The sequence below is a fragment of the Pomacea canaliculata genome, linkage group LG5, assembly GCF_003073045.1.
Source record: "Pomacea canaliculata isolate SZHN2017 linkage group LG5, ASM307304v1, whole genome shotgun sequence".
Taxonomy (NCBI): Eukaryota; Metazoa; Mollusca; class Gastropoda; order Architaenioglossa; family Ampullariidae; genus Pomacea; species Pomacea canaliculata.
Window position 1 is genome coordinate 635,136 of NC_037594.1, and position 24,025 is coordinate 659,160.

The window sequence follows — 24,025 nt, forward strand, 5'->3', positions numbered from 1 at the left end:
CAGCGCTTCCTTTCCGTTCTTACATGCTTTCATCAAATTGTCATCCACAACCTTAGTAGTCTGGTCTCTCACTGGGGTGCAACAACACCATGACAGTTTAAATATCACACACACACACACACACACATATAAACACACACACACACACACACACACACACACACACACACACACACACACACACACCTCAACATGCACCGGGTAGCAATACAAGGACATGAAGGAACGCAGAGACAGAAGAGTGGGGAAGACAGAACAACAGGATGGACGAGTTATGAGACAGAGACAGGCCAGTCCACACACTGTATGGAGAGACAGAGACCGGCCAGTCCACACACTGTATGGAGAGACAGAGACAGGCCAGCGATGCCGGGATCGTATGCTGTTAATATTGTGTTTAATGTCTACAGTTGTACAGTGGAAATATTTTGTGTTTGTAATGTTGGTTCATTGCACACGTAGTCCATGTACGATAGCAAGTAGGACACAAAGACCGTTGTTATGTAATCAGCTTTGCATGTCTACAAATGTGTTCAGTGGCTGGTGTCAGGTGGCGCCACGGTTAGTGCCTGTCACCAGTACAGTGAAGGCTGACTGTCCTGGGTTCACTTCTCGTCGCGGGCATGCTGTTTTTTCTCTGCAAGTGGCGTCTGTTTACAGGGCTGCCTTGACATGATGTCGTCTTAGCTGCTGACTCGGCGTGAACTCCATTCCCTCCCCCCCCCAACACTCTTCACAGGATGGTGTAACGACGAGGCTCACTTACCAGCAATAAATTATTGACAGTAGTATCTGTGTAGCCTGCTGTAGCCAGTCAACCATTGCTGGTCCTCACAATGCGCGTTGTTCCGGTCTCTGTCCACACAGAATATTCGCCATCATCTCAGTCTCCGGTTCTTTCAGTCATGGTGTCAACTGAGTTTCTTTCTGTCTTTGTAGCTGCGTATTGACGTTCAGCCGCCACTGCCATCGACCATCTCCCCCTCAGTGAGCTGCTTGCTGCACAAAGACCCCCGACAGCTGACCTCTTCATTGACCCCACGAGGACAATGGCAGCAAAGTGCGGACACACGGAGAAGTCCTGGCTGGCATTGTGTGTCCTGCATCGCACTTTGTTGTCATGCTGCATGTTGTTTTCCCTACAACCGATTTTCCGCCATGTCAGTGTGACGTAGGCAGTAGTCAAGGAAGTCTTGAAAACTGTGGACCGACACCATATTGTGCGACAACATTTGGCGATATCGTCGTTTGACGTTGTCGTTGACGACTTTACTTGGCATATCCAGCAGGTAAGCAAATCATTTTACTTCATTTTGTAAAAGTATATTTTCACTTAGCATTAATAAATAAAAACAGGAAAACGTGTATAAATGTTGTGAGTCATTCACATGTCTTGACATGACATTAAAGATATTTTAAATAACTGGACATGAGACTCAGCACGTGTCCCTGTATTGATAGAATAAACACCAGTGTCATGGTAGCAACACACTGATGTCTACTTGTGTAATTCTAGTCAATGTTTGGGTAGAAAATGTGTGTGTACTCAGTGTACAAGTCTTGTCTGCCCTTTGTCTGTGTCCAAGTTGTCTGTTGGTTGTTGACTCGAGGCATCGCCTCCCCGGGGTCTCGTCCTGCGGTCTGCCATTGTCTGGCGCCACATCCCGTCATCGTGCAGCTGTGGGTCTGGGTGTCCGCTGGTCTACACACAGGCATGCACCACGTGTCCACCTGTGTCAACGCAGTCATTTGTAAAATGTCTTGACGCCTTTCCGCCAGACGTCGCTGACTGAGTGCTGATGTGACTGTCAAGCTAGTTGTCTCCCTTCTACTCTCATGCCTGTGTTACTGCAACTGTCTATTTGTTGCATCCCTGTTACAGTGTGCCACACGATGGACCGTACTGAAAACGTGACTTCCTGTGAATGTTTGATCACGTGATCACGTCAGCTCTGGTTTGATTATCTCCCTTTCTCTCTTGCTGTGAGTATCCTCATCAACGTGGGTCTCGTGACCTTCCTTCCTGCTTCACTCTGCCCTCTCCATCCCACACACTTAATTCGTTCAGCGGTTGACACACTCGGGCTCCAGCATTCTCCACAGTCTGGCTCCACATTCTCCACACTCTGGCTCCACATTCTTCACACCACTGTGCTGGCCAGTGTACAGACGCTGGTGCCAGTGCCAACAAGACTCACGACAGCTCCGCCTGTTTGCTTCTAGCACCTGTTTAAAACTTGTTAAAATGTCTTTCAAGTTCTCCAGAGAGTCTTGAACTGTTTCACGCGAGGAGTTTGTTTTACGAGTCTCCTGAAAGCTCAGAAAGAAAAGAACAACAATTATTTGTGATTTGTATCTTACTTCACACCTACGTAACTGTATTGTTTGGTGTCAAACCTTAGTATCTTTATTAATGGAGGCTTGAATTCAGATAATACTTAGTAAATTTGTTGGCATATCTAAGTAGTAAATAACAGCATTTTTCAAACAAATAACTGCGTTTCTACTTTATAGTATGTAGAGGATTTTTTACAGTAGCAAGTCCGGGTACACACCCCACCTACCCCACTCCTCTCGTCAGGCCTGATTGCAGATGAATGCCGACACCAAGCCATTCTTCAAACAAAAGTGAGAATAATTACACATGATTGGAATCACAATAAGTCTGTCAGTTATCAAATGTTTGGTCTTCAGTTTATAGGCCAGTAGTCGGCCTACAATACAGTTCTACACCACACTTTGACAACCACCATTGTGTCACAGTGTCACAGTTCAGTAACAGTTTGTGTCACAGTTGAGTAACAGTTTGTGTCACAGTGTCACAGTTCAGTAACAGTTTGTGTCACAGTTCAATAAAAGTTTGTGTCACAGTTGAGTAACAGTTTGTGTCACAATGTCACAGTTCAGTAACAGTTTTGTGTCACAGTTGAGTAACAGTTTGTGTCACAGTTCAGTAACAGTTTGTGTCACAATGTCACAGTTCAGTAACAGTTTGTGTCACAGTTGAGTAACAGTTTGTGTCACAGTTCAGTAACAGTTTGTGTCACAATGTCACAGTTGAGTAACAGTTTGTGTCACAGTGTCACAGTTCAGTAACAGTTTGTGTCACAGTTCAATAACAGTTTGTGTCACAGTGTCACAGTTCAGTAACAGTTTGTGTCACAGTCCGTGTTGCACTTTCACAGAGACTATCGTCGTTATGTGCAAGTGGCCGCGAGTCGTATTGCTATCAATCGTAACACAGAATCACGTGGTATAGTGCAACATCTCCAGGTATGATAGCATCACGTGGTATAGTGCAACATCTACAGGTATGATAGCATCACGTGGTATAGTGTAACATCTACAGGTATGATAGCATCACGTGGTATAGTGTAACATCTACAGGTATGATAACATCACGTGGTATAGTGTAATATCTCCAGGTATGATAGCATCACGTGGTATAGTGTAACATCTACAGGTATGATACAATCCTGCAGTAGAGTGTAACAGGCCTAACACAGACCTCTGGTATAATGTTACATCTACAGGTGTAATGACACTTGTCCTGGTGTTTGCTATCCTTGGTGTGACGTCACCGTGCTGCGGCCAGCAGTGGCGAAAGTGACGGGCGCCATGACACACGTGGCCTTTGGCGAGTCCGGCGTGTGGGGGGTCAACTCGAGGGGTGACATCTTCTACCGCGAGGTGAGGCTTTGGACCAGAAAGTCAGTCAGGCGTAGTGTTGGAGATTTCCATAGGAGGAAGGGTAGGTAAGGACGGGTAGATATGACAGCGGTCTGCTACCAAGAATGGTACCCTGGAGTGGTTCGGCTGACACCCGGGGTGAGACGGTAAAATAAATAAATAGCCTGGCGTTGAAGGTTAAGTATTTCGACCTGCTGTAGTCGAGAGATTTTCCAACGATTCTGTTATCTAAGGGAAGCAACCTTGCCTCCGATGTCTTGTAGTGGGGTTGTGTCCCCTGTTGCTAGGGCTCCTACAACAACGCCGACAACACAGACCAGTGCGCAGTGTGGAGCAACATTCCCGGCAGTCTCAAGCAGATCGATGTGGGCAGAGACTTTGTTATCGGCGTCAGCAGCTCCGACGACATCCTCTACAGAACGGGCATCTCGCCATCACAGCCAACCGGCACCAACTGGTCTCCACTGGAGGGCTCACTGAAGCACGTGACTGTATCCTCCAATGGCTCTTTGTGGGGAGTAAACTCAGGGACGAGGTACATTTTATAAACCCAATGTGTAGTCTGCTATTTGTTGCAAAGGTGTGGTCTTTCTTTGTTTTGACTTTGGTTCTTCTTCCATTGTTAACCTTTCCACCTTTGTCTCTGTTTGCTTCAACACAAATATTTGCTGTCTGGCAATTTACATGTGTAAGCAAAGCAGAATTTAAACAGGAGACGTGTGTATTGAGTCGTTGTCGTCATCTGTGTTACATTTATTTCTCACGAGTCTTAGCTCCCCTTACATTTGTACAAGTCGTATCAAGACACCCAACAGACGGCTTAAATTATCTCAACGGAAACGCGAAGTCGACCATGCTGAGTAACTGTAACGGAATCAACTCCACAGGTTTTCTTCAGGACTGGCACCAGTCCCACCAGCCCAGCGGGCAGCGCCTGGCAAAACGTACCCGGGTACTTGAGGCAGATTTCCGCAGGACCGTCCGGCGTGTGGGCTGTCAACAGCGTCAACGACGTTTACTACCGCGAGGGCACGTACGGCGGGGACAGCAACGTGGGCATTGGTGGCGCCAAGTGTCCGGTAAACTTACTTACGTCACTTCCGGGTCAGGAGTGGTGATTGGCGTGAACAGTCAGAACCACATCGTGCGCAGAACCGGCGTCAATGCCACCAATCCCATAGGTGGGTGACGTCACGTGTGATGTTTTGTCCACACGGCGATGACCTTATCTTTGACTTGATGTTGTCACTGAACTTTATGGTATATATATTACACATTAAATAGATATTTACTTTTGTTGTTGACATAATGCAGGAATATGTTGCATTAGTACAGTGTCATATAAACAATCCAGCAGCACACAGCATGGAATCATAATGTTATGTAACATATCCGTTTGATGAATCACATGTTCCTTGTTTATACTATAATATATCTTAATGATGCAAGCAAGAATTGGTAGTTGTTTACATTTCATAAACATAATAATTTTGTGATACATGTAACTGTTTATATCACAGCATGTATGTTTACATCATACACCAGGTGTAACTGCTCCTAACAATAAATATAAATGTTGACACGTGTGCAGGAGACAGCTGGGTGGAGGTAGACGGTGTGGTGTCCAGGATCGAGCAGCACAGTCACACCATGTGGGGCGTCAACACCATGCAGATGACATGGACGTCACCAAGCGTCTAGGGCTGTGGGCTGGTCGCGTGTGAGGCTGTGACTAACAGCAACAAGTGTCACCACACACACCTCCATCTTTCTCCTCCTTGCCTGTTACCTGTCTACAAGGGTCTCACTCTAAAACCGCACTCTAGCTCCCTTACAGCCCCAAAGCTTAACTCACTTTTCTCCCATCCGACCAGACAAGCAACCTTCTGTCGCTACCCTGGGTCTAACCAACCTTCTGTCGCTACCCTGGGTCTAACCAACCTAACTTTAATATTGAAACAGTTCAGTTTCTCGACTGTTCTTGAGGCGCCTTAGAAGGTTTCATAAGACACAGCACTAACAGTCTCTAAACTCTTCTTCACACTCACACGCACTCTCACACACTTACTAACACAATCACACACACCACTCACACTCACGCACACACAATGCAGTGGACACTAAAATAAAACTTGTGTCAAGAATTATTTCTAACTGTACCTGTGGGACTTTCTCAAGCAGCCTCAATAAATGTATTTCCTAACGACGTTTTTCAAATAAATTAAAATGTTCTCTCAATAGCAGCTTATTTCTCCGTGTGCCTGATGTCTGTCGAGTTGTGAGCAGCTCACTGTGTACCTTTCAATCACAGTTTTCTCTTTTATTCTGGTCTTGTAGGTTCCTTGTGACAAAGCTTGAGTTTTAAGTGAAGATTGTGTGCGTGTGTTAATTAATCCTTTAAGTATCAGGCCTGCACTTTTCTTGTGCTCACAAGTGAGAGAGAGAGAGATGAACACATCGAAACTGATCGCCACCTTCAGTCTCAGTCTCTGTCTCTCTGTCTCTCTGATCTTTACATGAGAAATGAGTTTGTGTGACACCATCATCGTTGTACAGCACTTGAGGAGTTATTATAGAATATTGCTGTTACCAAACACAGTGGGAGTGGCACACCGGGCAGGCTTCAGTCACACCAGTGTGTGCTGAACAATTAAAGTCGGGCAGTTATTCTTCTCTGTGAAGGAATAAAGATTACAGATAAAGGTGGTGTGATGTTTTGCTGTGGCTGAATGTCGATCACAAGTCGATGTGTTAGTCTTAACAACATCACGTGTCTAGTGTACGGTTTGTACTAGGGACGACCCTGAAACACTCACACAAGAAATATGAAATATGTGTATTGTATAGACTGTTGTATATTGTGTATGTTATTGTATAGACTGTTGTATATTGTGTATGTGTATTGTACAGACTGTTGTATATTGTGTATGTGTATTGTACAGACTGTTGTATATTGTGTATGTGTATATTGTTATTGTACAGACTGTTGTGTGTATATAGACTGTGTATATTGTGTATTGTATATACAGACTATGTATATTGTGTATGTTATTGTATAGACTGTTGTATATTGTGTATGTAATTCTACAGACTGTTGTATATTGTTGTATGTGTATTGTACAGACTGTTGTATATTGTGTATGTTATTGTATAGGACTGTTGTATATTGTGTATGTGTATTGTAAGACTGTTGTATATTGTGTATGGTTGTATTGTACAGACTGTTGTATATTGTGGTATGTGTATTGTATAACTGTGTGTATGTGTATTGTACGACTGTTGTATATATGTATTGTACAGACTGTTGTATATTGTGATTGTACAGACTGTTGTATATTGTGTATGTGTATTGTATAGACTGTTGTATATTGTGTATGTGTATTGTACAGATGTTGTACTGTGTATTGTGTATGTGTATTGTATAGACTGTTGTATATTGTACAGACTGTTGTATATGTGTATTGTACAGACATTGTTATTACTATTGTTGTATTATACCTGTTGTGTATGTGTATTGTACAGACTGTTGTATATATGCATGTGTATGTGTACAGACTGTTGTATATTGTGTATGTGTAATTGTTAGCAGACTGTTGTATATTGTGTATGTGTATTGTACTAACTGTTGTGTAGTGTATTGTGTATGTGTATGTTGTGATGTTGTATTAAGTGTACTAGCTTGTTATATGTTGTATTGAATGACTGTTGTATATTGTGTATCTACAGACTGTTTGTATATTGTGTATATGTATTGTATACAGACGTTGTATATTGTATATTGTGTATGTGTATTGTATAGACTGTTGTATATTGTGTATGTTGTATTGTACAGACTGTTGTATATTGTGTATGTGTATTGTTACAGACTGTTGTATTGGTATTGTGTATGTGTATTGTACAGACTGTTGTATATTGTGTATGTGTATTGTTAATAGACTGTTGTATATATTTGTATAGTGTATTGTTATACTAGGTTGTATATTGTGTATGTGTATTGTACAGACTGTTGTATATTGTGTAGTGTATTGTATATACTGTTGTATATTGTGTATTGTATTTAGACTGTTGTATATTGTGTATGTGTATTGTACAGACTGTTGTATATTGTGTATGTGTATTGTATAGACTGTTGTATATTGTGTATGTGTATTGTATAGACTGTTGTATATTGTGTACTATTGTACTAGGTTGTATATTGTGTATGTGTATTGTACAGACTGTTGTATATTGTGTATGTGTATTGTACAGACTGTTGTATATTGTGTATGTGTATTGTATAGACTGTTGTATATTGTGTATGTGTATTGTACAGACTGTTGTATATTGTGTATGTGTATTGTATAGACTGTTGTATATTGTGTATGTGTATTGTATAGACTGTTGTATATTGTGTATGTGTATTGTACAGACTGTTGTATATTGTGTATGTATTGTATATACTGTTGTATATTGTGTATGTGTATTGTATAGACTGTTGTATATTGTGTATGTGTATTGTATAGACTGTTGTATATTGTGTATGTGTATTGTACAGACTGTTGTATATTGTGTATGTGTATTGTACAGACTGTTGTATATTGTGTATGTGTATTGTACAGACTGTTGTATATTGTGTATGTGTATTGTACAGACTGTGTATATGTGTATATGTATTGTATATGTATATATTGTGTAGACTGTTGTATATTGTGTATATGTAACAGACTGTTGTACTGTATGTGTATTGTATAGACTACTGTATATTGTGTATGTGTATTGTATAGACTGTTGTATATTGTGTATGTGTATTGTATGACTGTTGTATCTGTATGTGTATTGTTATTGTAAGACTGTTGTATATTGTGTATGTGTATGTATAGACTGTAATTGTATATTGTGTATGTGTATTGTTGTTGTATACTGTGTATTGTGTAGTATGTACAGATGTTGTATACTATTGTATAGATATTGTAATTGTACATACTGTTGTATATTGTGTATATGTATTGTACAGACTGTTTGTATATTGTGTATCGTGTATTGTACAGACTGTATGTTGTATATATTGTTATTGTTATACTTGTATATGTATATGTATTTACAGACTGTTGTATATTGTGTATGTGTATTGTATAGACTGTTGTATATTGTATATATGTATTGTACAGACTGTTGTATATTGTGTATATGTATTGTACAGACTGTTGTAGTATTGTTATATTGTACAGATATTGTGTATGTGTATTGTATAGACTGTTGTATATTGTGTATGTGTATTGTATATACTATTGTATATTGTGCATGTTATTGTATAGACTGTTGTATATTGTGTATATGTATTCTACAGACTGTTGTATATTGTGTATATGTATTGTATAGACTACAGATACTCGCTCGTGTTTATACCTATAAGTTATTTCCTCCTGGGAGACAATGCTACTCGCGACTCAGGTCACATGACGTGTACTTACAATGGACGTGTTTGGTCTGTGAGTCCGTTATGACACGTTGGGGTGACCCCACCGCAGGTCGTCAGCATCACACCTTGACTTCAGGAAGCCAGGGTTTCAGGGGGAGAGAAGCTTCAAGACGATAGAGGCGATGTAACAGACGACAGAAGAAAGCCGGGTGGAGGTTGAGAAACGAAAGGGGAGGTAAGCAGGAGGGAGCAGACGATGTCTTCCAGTTCGATGTGATGTTTCATCGAGGAGGTGGCGACGTTGGGGGTCAATGCTACTTTATGCAGTAAGCTTGTGTACGTGTGTGTCAGCTTTTCCTACTGGAGTCTTAGTTTGGCTTCATCACTACACGTGGCGATGTCGGCATAGAACACGTTAACAATAACCAGACCTTTACTCTGTTGATGAGTTCTGAACACGCAATGACCAACTCAGTTTCAATGAGACTTTATTGCTGATGTCTTAGCTCGCGCTGTCATATTGAAACTACAAACATGAAAAGAAGTGAAAATTGTCGAAGAGAGCAGCTTTGAACCTGGGGTCACGAGGTTGTTTCTAGTTGCTTGGCGCTGTCCAGATCTCCTGCCCGCTGTTCACCCCCCACATGGCACCGCCATACTCCTCCACCATGCTCAGTCCTCCGTTCAGCTGAGTCCACGCATCTCCTGTCAATCAGACGATACGTTACGTCACGTGACATCCGCTCTACGTCTCTACGTTTGTGACACGTGAGTGAGTGAGTGAGTGACGCACATATCGAGCGGCGACATTTTAGTTTACAGTGGCACACACTTACTGCACCACGTGCGACATCTACTATAACAATAATAACAATAATAACAGAGACGGAGCCCTCGCCTACTGCGCAAACATTATAAAACATTCATTAAGCAAATAAAGATTATTACAAATGTCGGATAATTGAACATCGCGTATATGCACACACACACACACACACATTCACAAGGTCATGTCTCGTTCCTGTAGCTTGAGCTGGTAACGAGCTTTGCTCTCCTCCACAGTTGAAGACCCTGACTACCAGGATAGGGGTCCTGCTGTGCTTGGCAGACGACAGACGGCGAGGCCCTGGCAACTTCTTTTCTCCTGTCTGCTTTCTCTGTCTCTACGTCAACACCACCTTCCCTCACGTCCAGTTACGTCCGAGCAATATCTCTCTCTCACTCACTCCTCACTCGCACACACAGACGAAACACATCGATACATTGACATCATTGACATAATTAGCATAGTTGCCATGACAACAAACATCGCTGATTGTAGCACACACCTGTAGGATTGTCTCTGTTGATTCCGGTTCTGCGATATATCTGATTCTGTCTGTTCACGCCGATCACACCTGTTGAGCCGGAAGTGACGTAAGCAAGTTTTCCCTGGACTTGAGTCCATCGACCGCCCACCACGCTGCTGTCGCCATAGGTGTCCTCCCGGTAGAAAACGTCGTCGTTAGAGTTGACGCCCCACACGCCTGGCCGTCCTGCGGAAATCTGAGTCAGTTCCCCAGGCACGCTCTGCCAGCCGGTTCCCACTGGATTGTTCTGGTTAGTTCCCGTCCTGAACCAGATCTGTCCAATTCATCTTCCTTCATTACTGTGTTCTTGAAGACATGAGACATGTGTTTACCTAGTGTGAAATGTCTACACGGACTGTTTACTGCGTGTGTGCGTGTATGTGTGTGTGACATTGTGTTTGTCTGTAAGTCCATGGAGGAGAGAGATTGTTGCAGACGTAAGTTGACGTGAGGTAATCACACACACACACACACACACGTGAGCGCTTTTTCACAAATACAAACACACATTTCCTTGATGACACACACTCCATAGTTTCGTAACAGGAATGATATTTGTTTCGATGACAGCAAAAAAAGAGAGAGCAAGACCGCAAGATGCTATTGAAGCTGCTCTTGAAGCTTCCCCTGAATAATGTTTTGTAGTTTTTTTTTAATATTAATACCAAGGGTTCACGTGAAATGAAAATGTTTTCACCAACTTTGATCTTGATTACAATTGAAACTAATGATGCATTGCGTCCTCTGTGATCTTATCGGACATTTGCTTTTTATAAACAATAAAAGACTTTACATTTAATTATCTCGATGAAATATCTACTTTTATGTTTACACTAATAAAAATGCTATCAGTTCATTCCATACAACAACCTACCGTATTAGCCGAATTAACCCCCCAGATGGCGCCACGGGGGGACACAGTCACGTGTTTGAGAGAGCCCTCCAGTTTGGCCCAGTTGGAGCCAGTAGGCTCTTCCCAGGTGATTCCAGTTCTATAGAAGATCTCATCGTTGTTGTTGACACCAATGACGATGTCTTCACCGACGTCCAGCTGCTTCAGGAGTCCGCCGACTTGCGTCCACTGCGTGCCTGAGGAACATGGCGACCCGCTCGTCCCCTGGACACAGGACAGCAGGAATAGTGACAACAGGCCAGTGAGGTGACACTGGATCCACACAAACACACAGCCATCTGTGCACGTACGCACACACGTACACACACAAACGTGGAACACACAAACATAAACACACATTCATACGTGTACTCACATATACTTGCGAACGCGACCACACACAAACACATACACACACAGAGTTTTCTGTACAGACAAAGAAGCCCATTATCTTCCCACCTGGTCCTTTAACATATTTCATCTTCCCTGATGTACAAGAGATGTACAAGAGATGTACAAGAGATGTACAACAGGCCTAAGACTTGAAGGGTGTGACAGTCTGGAGAAGGTCCGGCAGAAAGGCAGACTTGTGATGTTCACTACTGACTAATGTGCTGATGTCCAACTTTGGACATTATCAGTTGTTGCAATATTCCTTCTTTTTTACGCCGAACGCAACCACTGGCCCCTGGAAACCTGGCGAGGGGACGATAGTCGAGGTGTAGCCCTACTACTCAGGTCAACATAAACTTGCAGGTGAACTATTTGTACGATAATCACACGTGGGCCACTCAGTTCACTACATGGCTCACGAGCCCCTGTAACAAGACCGGATGTCTCAGGTAGAATCAACGTCTGCGCATGCGTAGCTTAAATTCCCTAACCCCAAGTCTGTTTAGGTAGACATGGGGTCTTCTGGTACTGAAACAGCCTGTCCTATAGCAGGCCCGGATATCTCAGGCAGAACCATGGTCTCTTCATGGTGTGTCCATACACAGACATTGGGACTTGTGGTGCTCACCAGTGGGTGTCTTCTACAGAGCATGTGTCTCCATGGAATAGCAGACATTTTCCTAATTTTATCTGTCAAAACCAAGGCAGGATAAAGCGTGAGTTGTCTGTGTTTGCTTTGTTATGATATTTTCATGTTGTCTGTTCTTGAGCAGACGACCAAACACCGGCTGGCGCAGTGCTATGGAGCAAAGAGTGAGGCAACATTATTCTTCCACAGTCGTCGGTCAGACCGTCTATCGTCAGCACAAGGCAACCACCAGTCACTTGCGACCCGCGACTATTGAAGAAAACATTCAGTGTATGTAGTCTTATAGTCCCGGACATCGAGTCTTACAGGACATGACCTGTAAAATCTTATGCGCATGCGCAGACAATGAGGAGACGTTGGTTCCACCTGAGACATCCGGTCTCGTTACACCCCCACCCCTGCTGTTCCCTGAGCACGACTCTCAACGACGTGTGATACGATGATAGAGACATGTCAACAAGCCACGTAGACCCTCATCGGGACGATTGCTACTGTAAGGCTACCACGTGACATCAGGGTTACCACCAGGGTATCTGCTGTATGGACTACATGGGGGTAGCTGGGGGTATGTAGCAGTATCATGGCGACCTGAGAGTCTGTCTAGCTCTGAAATAAGTGGGAAGAGGAGTTGTTACTAGGATGGAGCTGCTATGGCAGGACTAGCTTGGGTAGGTGGGGAGGTCTCAACCCGCCAGGGTGTGTAACCACGTGCAGGTGCGGAATACCACGTGACTGCTGGTGTGGGCTAGGTAGCCTCTGGGAGATGTTCTGGTTTGATACATTATAATTCATGTTTAATCCAGACTTTGGGTAAACCCCAGTAACCTAGATGTGTTCTTTATACACTGTCATTATTTTCACCTCACAGAGATAGGTTGATAATTCTTGTTTCACTTCAGGATTTTGTCATTCATACATCGCACCAGCACACACACACACTCATTCACGCACTCTCTCTCTCTCTCACACACACACACGTTAGTCTAACATGCTGTAACCACTTACCTTCCGATAATAGATGTAATTGTCAGCGTTAACCCCCCACAGGCCTGCCTCCCCCAGTGACACATGTGTCAAGGCTCCATCAACTTTCCTCCACGACTGGCCGAGACTTGAGGAGGTCAGAGCCAGAAGACCAACAATGATCAGCATTTGTAGCACTTCCACCTGTTTGGTGGAGAAACAGTGAATGTAACAGGGACTACAGCCAAGGTGCTACAAGGCACGTAGTTCATTATCAAATCTCAGCAACAATTATTAGAGTGCTGTCAATATGTCAAGCTACATGTAATCTTTCTAACTAAAGCGATAATAATCTACCGCCGCATAAATCGCAGCACTATTCCCAGCGTCGGGCAAACACTCAGGTAAGAGAGACGAATGATATCAAACCCAATGGTGACAGACTGAGAGGTTAACAAACACATACAAAGGATAAAATCCCAGAAGTTTTGGAAGGGGAAGCCAGATCCTCTCTTTCCGCCATGATGACCCCGAGAAATCAGGTTCCAGTACCTGCTGGGGACAGGGGGGGGGGAGATAACCCTCCACAGACACCAGCCAGGGTCTTCTCTAGTGTTTGAGACATGAAGCACCAGGCCCTTCATCATCTTCATCAAGAGACTGACAAACTTTACAGCCTTCTCTCCAATTCTTTCTCTCCTTACACCGGACATGATAGAATGGAGGACTGTCATCTCACGCACAACTCCTTTGGAAAACTCTTTCAGCATGAAAACTGCTCCGCACAATGGTGACCAGGTGTAGTTCTGAGTCGGAAACAAATTTTCTGTAAGTGAAACTACAGGAGGTGCTCACCTGTTTCACCTGTTTCACGGGTCTTGATCAAAGAGGGTCAAGTGAAGTCGACTGACAAAAGTACAAAATACAGTCTGAGAACTCAGTTATATACAGTCAGCCCTGCTTCTGCTGATTGGATGTTTGTTTACATCGCAGACAGCGCGGTCTAGTCAGCAGTAAACAAGTTTACGCCTGGATTATCACAGAACAGCTGGTACATGGAGTTGTTTTCAAACTCTCGTCAGATGTAGTCAGTGGAGGAGGATGGAGGCTTAGCTCTCACGAGATGAGGCACAGAGATACTGTGCAAGCTTCTGATGACAAATATTAAAACTGTCTGATGCCGGACACGTGATTTGATAGTAAAGTTAATGATGGAAAGTCACGTGGGCACACGTTTCTCTTCTTGTTTACTGTTGAAAACTTATATAGTGAGATTAGCAGACATAACGATACATCACCTGACTACTCCACTCATACTACCTGCACGTATATCATGAAGATGTTAGTGTATATCACCGTGTCAAAGTTTATATTTGAGAAGTAAGGAACGGTTCATTAAACACCGATGCTAAACTGATCATCAAAGTGCAGATAGAAACTAAGTGCCAGTAAGAATAGCTTTATGTACATCAAACATAAACACAGTGAACAAACGACGAGGTAGACGTGATCACGTCAGCGTCTAATATACCTCGGGTCGGTTAATTAGCTCATTATATCACACGTGACCTGCAAATATTCGCTCACTTATACAAATATTACAACAAAAAGAAAGAATCAAGAACGACAATACTTTCAAATCATCGCCTTCACCATCTGCTCCATCAACAGAGGTTTGTACAGTGACACGGGAAGGTTTGGCTCACCTGGTGGAGAGGTCTTGATCAGCTCGTGTAGGTTGAGTGGAGTGACTGCTGACAGGCAGGTGGACACAATTTATACACACGGAGGGCGACTTCTGTGCTCTCATTGGTTCGCTTTGTTAGTTTTGTCACCAATGACTAGACTGCAAACACTCATTTATAATGTATGTTGTAATGACAACTAGACAGGTAGCCGATAAAACCTGTTGCTCTCAGATGATAATTTTAGAAAGTGAGGAGAAGGGGGAGAACATTCAGTGATGCCGACTGATGAAAGCATGTCACACGACACTCGACATCAGTCAATGAATGACAGGGACAAAGACCAACTTTATTTGTTCCAGTGGGTAACAGGAACATAGGAAGGTGCTGAAGTCATATAAACAAACATTTAGATAGAAAAATAAGAAATAAAACTACTTCAAGGTGCAGCGTCAAAAATGTCAACAGAGAAATATACGAAGAAATAAAAAAATAGCCAAATGACAATTATATATGTATATAAAACAAACATACATCAAGCTATGTATGTGCTCACCTACAACATCACACAGACAACTCTCACATTCATCTGAGGTTGAGCAGCTGCACCGCACGTGGCACAAACAATTTTAGATGTTTGTTACTTGTACATGTTGGCAGGTAACAGCGTTTGAAGCTTTCTTTACGATTTGTTGTCACAAGAAGAAGCTAAATCCCTTTATCCCACACCAATTATCTTACAACAGATGTGGACAACACTGTTCAGACTATTCCATTAGAGACCGAGTTGATATTTCTAGTTTACTAAAACGTGGCAGGTGTATACAAAGCTTGCGGGTTAGTCCCACTTATTGTTTAGGCTCGCCGAGACTAACAGACGACAAGAGGCTCAGCGTTGGTCTCGGCACACAGACAGCAGTCCACCTCTACACTTCTGTGGTTGGACTGATGTCCTAGTGCAGTCCGTCTGCTGATTAACAGACGCCACAGACTTGACTGCCACATGGTTTGTTGTTTGGGAATACGACAATGGTTATACTAGGTATTACAGACCTGTCAACAATGACAATTATGGGAGTGGAGACTGCATCTTCTACAAAGATGCGGTTTTCATACTTTTGTACAAGTGTTTATAATTTTTTCCTTTACTTTTTTAAAGATAAAGATATCATAAGAGATCAAGATAAATTAATTTGTATCTGTTTGAATTGTCAATAGGCGCAGTCTACGGGGCTGGGAGACGGGCCGTGAGTGTTTGAGCCTGACAGATACCACGGAGTGATGAGCCTGACAGATGACATGCAGTACTTGCAGTAGACAATGTGATTTGGAGTATTTGGCCCTAGTAACCGAGCAGGAGCCACTAACATCAAATGTGAAAACTTGCTGACCAAGAGCAGCAAGACAAGAAGAAGAGTGTGTGGTCTCCAGGAGGGAGTGTCCACGCGTTGTCTGTCCCCGAGGGCAGTGGTTGTCAAAGTGTGGGCCGAGGACCACTTGTCACGTGTCCCAGTCGTACAGCAGGGTTTGTACACCTTGTACAGGTCTACCACGTGTATCAAAGACGTGCCACTGAACTGTACTCTAGGAATATATCTGTCGACTGCACTTGTCCATAAACAATATGTGGAAACACAGCAAAAACTATGTCTGTGGACTAGACTGTAGGGAAAGAGATATATTTGTCCACTAAACTGTGTCTTTGGGAGAAAGGTGTAAACAAATTAAGATTCAGCAGTGGATACATGACTGTGGTCTTACAGCCATTTGTCAGGACAGTTTGTGAACCTAAGTTCACGTGATCTTTTATTAGGAAGTTTTATATACACATAGAAGTATTTTTAGCGCGTACTCTTTATCTTGAGTATATTTCCTTACTTTTATCCTACCTTCCTTGTCTTTATGGTTGCGTTAGTGGTGTTGTAAGGTTTTGCAAACTTTCCAAGAATTGAACGGGTCACATGATAGACAATCGTACAGGTAATATGGAAGACTAGATTTATTGTGTAAATGTTAGGTTAAGATAAATGAGTTCGATTTCAACGGACAGTTTTTCTAACATTTCTGTTGAAAAGGTTCACAGTATTGTCTTTCGCTCAGGGCGCCACACAGCCTCGCGCTGGCTCTGTCCCTGCTGCCCTGTCCCTGGGTGCCTCCATCTTTTATTTGTGCTTCGTGCGTCAGCCACAGGTTTCCTCCACCTGAATGTTCATTCTACAGATGCTGTTTCCCCAGACCCACTATTACAACTGTGCCTTTGCTGGCCTTCCTACCTTGACAAGATGCACAGAACTCAATACAACTCTGCTGGACATTGTTTTCCGTCAGGTCAAAGTTGACAATTCTACACCACTCCTCTAGAGAGACAGAAAGGAGCGGAGAAAAGAAGGGTTTTTGTCTGTTTTCACATTTAAAACTGGGTTAGAACGATGTAGTCTCGATCATCAAGAAGATCACTATATTACGGAAAGTAGCAACTGATCTCTTTAGACACACAGGCGCTTCAAGGAAATAAGACCAAACAAAGTTTTGTATCTCGCTCTCTGTTGCAATCATCATTGTATCGTCGCACAGAACAGATTCGATAAGCACTTAAGGGGGACGGGTGTCAATCCTCGCCAGTTCATTGTTAGTACAAGAGGATCAGATTCCTCCGCCTGTTGTCTCGACAGAAAACAAGGAAGAACAAGGAGAAAGGTCTGTCGCCATGGTCGCGCGTGTGTTCTTGCTGCTCTTGTGCTCTCCATCTTTCTCCTCTCCAACTATTGTTCACCTTATGCTCTCATCTATCCATCTCTCAACCAATTTGAACGAACTTTATTGGTTGCCTGTGATATCATGATGTACTCGTAAAGGTTCACTGAATTACCGATACCGTAGACATTAGTCATTAAATCATGTAACTACTCAACATTTACTTGTCTCTTCCTTCTGTGAAAAAGGGACAGGGCAAGAACAAAACAGTCATCTGTCACTAATAACACAGTTGCCTGTCTCCAATACATATCCTCTAAACACTTAGAGAGACCAGGGAAAACATTAGGACTAAATATATTTGCACTTAGTAACTAATTAGAAAACATAGCAACGAGGTTATTTTACTCTCTAAGATGGCATTCAACTTACATGAATGTAATAATATTGTATTGCGATATCTGATGGAAGTAAATAAAGTAAGTATATAGGACATGCTAGGACTTGTCAAAGCCCACTGAGGATGTTTTTTCCATAATGTGTCCTGTAGGTCTGTAGAGCCCAGCCTCCCATACACCCGTTGGCTGCTGTTTGGCACCTTTGTCACCTGTCGCATCACAGGTGTTGTGTTGTATTGTTCACAACCACCCATGATTAGAGGCTTGTAGGATGTATTACAAGGATTTCCATCAGGTGTTATCGACCTCTTGGGACACTTATTTTCACTGTGGAATGATATGAATGCGATCTCATCCTGTTTACACAACAGCGATGGAGCAGAAATCAGTTTGTCAAATGAGCTTTCACCTGTCATTACTGTTGGTCGGATGGGATGAGCTGACATCAGTTTTATACATGTAATAAAACTGTCTGATATCTGTCGTCGCAAATTGTGTGACAGAATTAATAGTGTGTGTGTGTTTGTTTGAGTGTCTTTGTGTATGTCTGTGTGTGTGAACATATAAAGTACGTACACATATGCGAACATACACATAATACACACAGAAAAATACATATAGACACACATAGATAAGTAGACCCATATAGATATCCACAAACATATTCACATTAGCAAATTTTCATATTAATGTTTGTGGCTCCTGGTCGGTTACTAGAGCAAATACTCCAAATCGTATTGTCTACTCCAAGTACTGCATGGCATCTGTCAGGCTCAAACAATCATGGCCCGTCTCCCGCCCCGTAGACTGCTCCTGTTGACAATTAAAACAAAAACAAATTAGTATGAAATATTTATATCTTATTTAAAAAAGTACAGAAAAAAATCAACTTATACAAACAAATCCGGTATGCACAACAATATGAACACCGCATCTTTCTGGAAGACGCAGTCTCACTCTCATAATAGTAGTTGTTGACATGTCAAGTGAACACAACACTAAGATATCAAAACAATGTTGCCCTGCCAGCCCTCTCAAATAAGTCAATGAGGGACACGTCTGTTTGTTTGTACCAAAACGTGGGTCAAAGATAATGATGGCGATGAGCTGTTTATTTCCAGATTTGGTCTGCCATGTCGCTGCCACCGCTCAGCAGCCATCACCGCTAAATCCACCGGAGGGCTTGTTTGTATGTCAACGAAACTTTCTGTAAAATGTTGTAGTGCATGTAACAACCTGCACACCTGATATCAAACTGTTGTCAGTGTCCCTTCGCCCCTTCTTCCTCCCTACACCTCCCTACCTCCCTAGGGAGTTTGTAACAAGACCGGATGTCTCAGGTAGAATCAACGTCTGCGCCTGCGTAGCTTAAATTCACTAACCCCAAGTCTGTTTAGGTAGACATGGGGTCTTCTGGTACTGAAACAGCCTGTCCTATAGCAGGCCCGGATGCCTCAATCAGAACCATAGTCTCCTTTAGGTCTGTCCGTACACAGACACCGGGTCTTGTGGTGCTCACCAGTGGGTGTCTTCTACAGAGCATGTGTCCATGGAATAGCAGACATTTTCTTATTTTATTTGTGGAAACCAAGGCAGGATAAAGCGTGAGTTGTCTGAGTTTGCTTTGTTGTGATATTTTCATTGCGATTTGACGGTTAGCTGTTCTTGAGCAGACGACCATGATGACCCCGAGAAATCAGGTTCCAGTACCTGCTGGGGATCAGGGGGGAGATAACCATCCACAGACACCAGCCAGGGTCTTCTCTAGTGTTTGAGACATGAAGCACCAGGCCCTTCATCATCTTCATCAAGAGACTGACAAACTTTACAGCCTTCTCTCCAATTCTTTCTCTCCTTACACCGGACATGATAGAATGGAGGACTGCCATCTCACGCACAACTCCTTTGGAAAACTCTTTCAGCATGAAAACTGCTCAGCACAATGGTGACCAGGTGTAGTTCTGAGTCGGAAACAAATTTTCTGTAAGTGAAACTACAGGAGGTGCTCACCTGTTTCACCTGTTTCACGGGTCTTGATCAAAGAGGGTCAAGTGAAGTCGACTGACAAAAGTACAAAATACAGTCTGAGAACTCAGTTATATACAGTCAGCCCTGCTTCTGCTGATTGGATGTTTGTTTACATCGCAGACAGCGCGGTCTAGTCAGCAGTAAACAAGTTTACGCCTGGATTATCACAGAACAGCTGGTACATGGAGTTGTTTTCAAACTCTCGTCGGATGTAGTCAGTGGAGGAGGATGGAGGCTTAGCTCGCACGAAATGAGGCACAGAGATAGTGTGCAAGCTTCTGATGATGAAGAAGAAGAAGAAGAAGAAGGAGTTTTGTAACGCGCAAAATCCGAATCCTTGAGAAACGCTCAATGCGCCGAAAAATTGTACATAAAAGTACAAAAATAAAATCCACATTAGCAGCCACAGAAAACCAAAAGGAAAGTTCACACAGTGAAGTTGCACACAGTATCAAACGATCAGACGGCTAAAGAGGACCACAGTTGTGAGCGAACGATCTGCTGCTGCACAGCGCATGACCACTACTCACAACACAGGACCACAAATCAGGAGAAGGATTGTCATCAACATCTACAAGCCACGTGATGTAAGTGTTTGTGTTGCATTCTGCGAACTGACTGATCTACAGGCTGATGTCGATCTCTCTCGCGTGCTTCACTGTCACAGCGAACTTGAGTTGAAGTAAAGAAAGTGAAGCGACGATCCCCTTTGTCATTGTATAATATGATAAGATTCCTTCATAGTCTTAAGATATTCACAGTATATTCTCAATATTTATCCGATGTCATCGATCCTTGTTATCTGGAGTCGTCGCCGTTAGATCTACAGTGATCGCCCGTATTAACCACAAATAACCACAAAACTACAAATAGTTTGCACTTCTTTCTCGTGGAACGGCTGAGACTCTCACTTGCCAGTGTTAGTAGCAGCTGCCAGTGTTAGTATCAGCTGCCAGTGTTAGTATCAGCTGCCAGTGTTAGTATCAGCTGCCAGTGTTAGTATCAGCTGCCAGTGTTTGTATCAGCTGCCAGTGTTAGTAGCAGCTGCCAGTGTTAGTATCAGCTGCCAGTGTTAGTAGCAGCTGCCAGTGTTAGTATCAGCTGCCAGTGTTAGTAGCAGCTGCCAGTGTTAGTAGCAGCTGCCAGTGTTAGTATCAGCTGCCAGTGTTTGTATCAGCTGCCAGTGTTAGTAGCAGCTGCCAGTGTTAGTATCAGCTGCCAGTGTTTGTATCAGCTGCCAGTGTTAGTAGCAGCTGCCAGTGTTAGTAGCAGCTGCCAGTGTTAGTATCAGCTGCAGTGTTAGTATCAGCTGCCAGTGTTAGTATCAGCTGCCAGTGTTTGTATCAGCTGCCAGTGTTAGTAGCAGCTGCCAGTGTTAGTATCAGCTGCCAGTGTTAGTATCAGCTGCAGTGTTAGTAGCAGCTGCCAGTGTTAGTATCAGCTGCCAGTGTTAGTATCAGCTGCCAGTGTTAGTATCAGCTGCCAGTGTTAGTAGCAGCTGCCAGTGTTAGTATCAGCTGCCAGTGTTAGTAGCAGCTGCCAGTGTTAGTAGCAGCTGCCAGTGTTAGTAGCAGCTGCCAGTGTTAGTATCAGCTGCGCAAAGGACTGTTAGTGTCCGCCATAGAAGCAAACTCCGAGAAAAGCTCTTGTATCTGAAATATCGTGTGGCAACAGCCTGTCCTCAGTGTTCACAGAACAGGAAGACAGGGTCTTGTTATCTGCACAATGGTGGGAAGGTGATGTCGATGGTAAGGCTGACTGGCTGGTGTACAATCAGGCAGTTTAGCAAGTCGTCTGCCCTGGGCCCGTACTGGATCTCAACGGCCCTGAGTTCAGATCTACAGCTCGGAAAGCCATAGTGTCGTCATAGTGTCGTCATAGTGTCGTCATAGTGTCGTCATAGTGTCGTCATAGTGTCGTCATAGTGTCGTCATAGTGTCGTCATACAGTAGCAACGCAGAATAGAGCAATGATGAAATCACAAAACAGAGGAAAACTGTATGAACATTTTGAAAGCAAAGGACTGACTTGTGTGATCTTCAAGATCTTCAGAAAAAAAAAAACCGTTATGCAGAGAAGACCAGAAGTCGACGGAAAATCCGAAATCGCAGAAGAAACCAAAGACAAATAGTCTTGCACAGCAACGACGAAACGAAAAAAAAAGCACCGGGCTAACCAATGGGCACCAAAAACACAGCAAACTAATAAAAAAATACAAAAATTGCGGAGAACCGCCTCCTTCAAACCTGCCAGGCGAAGGGACGCTACTCTAAGATGACAAATATTAAAACTGTCTGATGCCGGACACGTGATTTGATAGTAAAGTTAATGATGGAAAGTCACGTGGGCACACGTTTCTCTTCTTGTTTACTGTTGAAAACATATATAGTGAGATTAGAACATCTGTTGAGGCCCTATGCTTTTCTGGGAGGGAATAAGAAGAAGAATAAAAAGAAGAAGAATTAAAACATCGACAGACACCTTCACTACTTTCAAAGTTCGTCTCCATGACAACCATATAAAACCGAAGCATTGATAGTTATCACCCTGCTTTTTACAAACATGCTTCATTAAAATAGACAAACACGGCGCCACAGATACACAATCACACACACTCACATACACACTCACATGCACACACACACACATACAAACATACACACACCCACCTCCCCACCTCCCCACACACACATACACACACAAACACACACAGACACACACAAACACACACGTAGAGATTCACACACGCATAGTCACAAAGAAACATACAGGTGATCGAGACCTCAAGTAAATTTTTTCAATAAAATTCATTTCTTCGTTAGCGATTGTGTGTAAAAATAGTTACATGATGACTGGCACCTTCTGTACTGCCAGTGACACCTGAATAGAGCACAAGGTGAGAAGACAAGACCAACAGCTGTCGCCTGTATATTAGAAAATATAGTCGACATGTCTTGTTTAATATTTACTCTTTTTGCTTTAAGACAATATGCTCATTTGCATAATTCCTTTTGAGTATGTTGCTGGTGAGGAGACGATAAGGAGAAAAGATTTTATCTTTCTCTCTCTCTCTCTATGTTTCCTAAATTCCTTTTTCTTGTTTCCTGTACGTGTAGAGACAGACAATCACTCACATACATTCACACAGACTCACGACTGAAATACGAGGAAATACGAGTAGAATCCATTGGAGAGAAAACAGAGGATTTAACTGTCGGTAGTCATCCAGTCATCATTGTCCTTAAGGTTACCAAAACATTCAAAGCACTAAGCCTGCAGAAACTAACCCTCCTCCCCATAAACAGGTAAGTAAACAACTTAAGAGACAATAAATAAACACACACAAGTGAATGTCAGCGACCCGTGAAACAAACTGTACAAGTACACAAACAACACAGTGGACCACGTGACACACAGGGACAACCTCAACAAGATGGTGTCCGACTGCTGTGTTTTCTACCTGCCGTCTGAAGCTCCGGTTTACAGGGATTTTCTCACCTGCCGCTCTTCCTAAGGAAGCTCGATGACAAACATCTGTGTGAAGAGGAAACAGGCAGGTGAGAGCAGGTGAGAGCAGGTGAGAGAAGGTGAGAGCAGGTGCGTGATGACATGCGGATAGGAGAGGCGTGAGATGAGATGACTGTTTGTTGCCACGTGACTGAGATATTTCTTCATGCAGTCCTTGTGTCATGTTATCTTCTAATACTATCACCTTTGTGAAATCTGATTTCTTCTTTTGTTCCAGAGGTGTTTGTATTTCTAGAAAGGTTTTTGAGAAAGTTTCAAACCAAGATTTCACTACTTGTATGTTTAAACATTTCTCGTTTTTTATTAGTTTGTCCTTGCATCCAACAGACACGTGACATGCGACATCAGCAAAGTCAGC

The 24,025-nt window shown here is 43.0% G+C and overlaps 2 protein-coding genes across 5 annotated transcripts; one reads left to right on the forward strand and one right to left on the reverse strand.

Moving 5' to 3' along the window:
* The first annotated feature begins 821 nt into the window (after positions 1 to 821).
* Positions 822 to 6,382, forward strand: LOC112565300 (lectin L6-like). 4 transcript variants are annotated; one of them, XM_025240687.1, is made up of 6 exons: positions 822 to 1,289; positions 2,539 to 2,628; positions 3,534 to 3,690; positions 3,978 to 4,225; positions 4,578 to 4,871; positions 5,282 to 6,382. In XM_025240687.1, the coding sequence occupies exons 2-5, from the start codon at positions 2,594 to 2,596 to the stop codon at positions 4,648 to 4,650; spliced, it is 513 nt and encodes a 170-aa protein (XP_025096472.1). In that variant the 5' UTR covers positions 822 to 1,289; positions 2,539 to 2,593; the 3' UTR covers positions 4,651 to 4,871; positions 5,282 to 6,382. The 4 variants fall into 4 exon arrangements, 3 of the variants coding, with proteins under 3 accessions (XP_025096472.1, XP_025096473.1, XP_025096471.1); XM_025240688.1 differs by having other exon boundaries at positions 823 to 1,289; positions 2,536 to 2,628; positions 4,578 to 4,950; XM_025240686.1 differs by having other exon boundaries at positions 823 to 1,289; positions 2,536 to 2,628.
* A 3,177-nt stretch (positions 6,383 to 9,559) lies between these two features.
* LOC112565317 (lectin L6-like) lies at positions 9,560 to 15,110 on the reverse strand. The gene is made up of 5 exons (XM_025240708.1): positions 15,041 to 15,110; positions 13,377 to 13,538; positions 11,312 to 11,554; positions 10,417 to 10,711; positions 9,560 to 9,793 (listed from the first exon to the last, which is right to left on the reverse strand). Exons 2-5 carry the CDS (start codon positions 13,521 to 13,523, stop codon positions 9,684 to 9,686), a joined length of 795 nt encoding a protein of 264 aa, XP_025096493.1. The 5' UTR covers positions 13,524 to 13,538; positions 15,041 to 15,110; the 3' UTR covers positions 9,560 to 9,683.
* Positions 15,111 to 24,025: the final 8,915 nt, after the last annotated feature.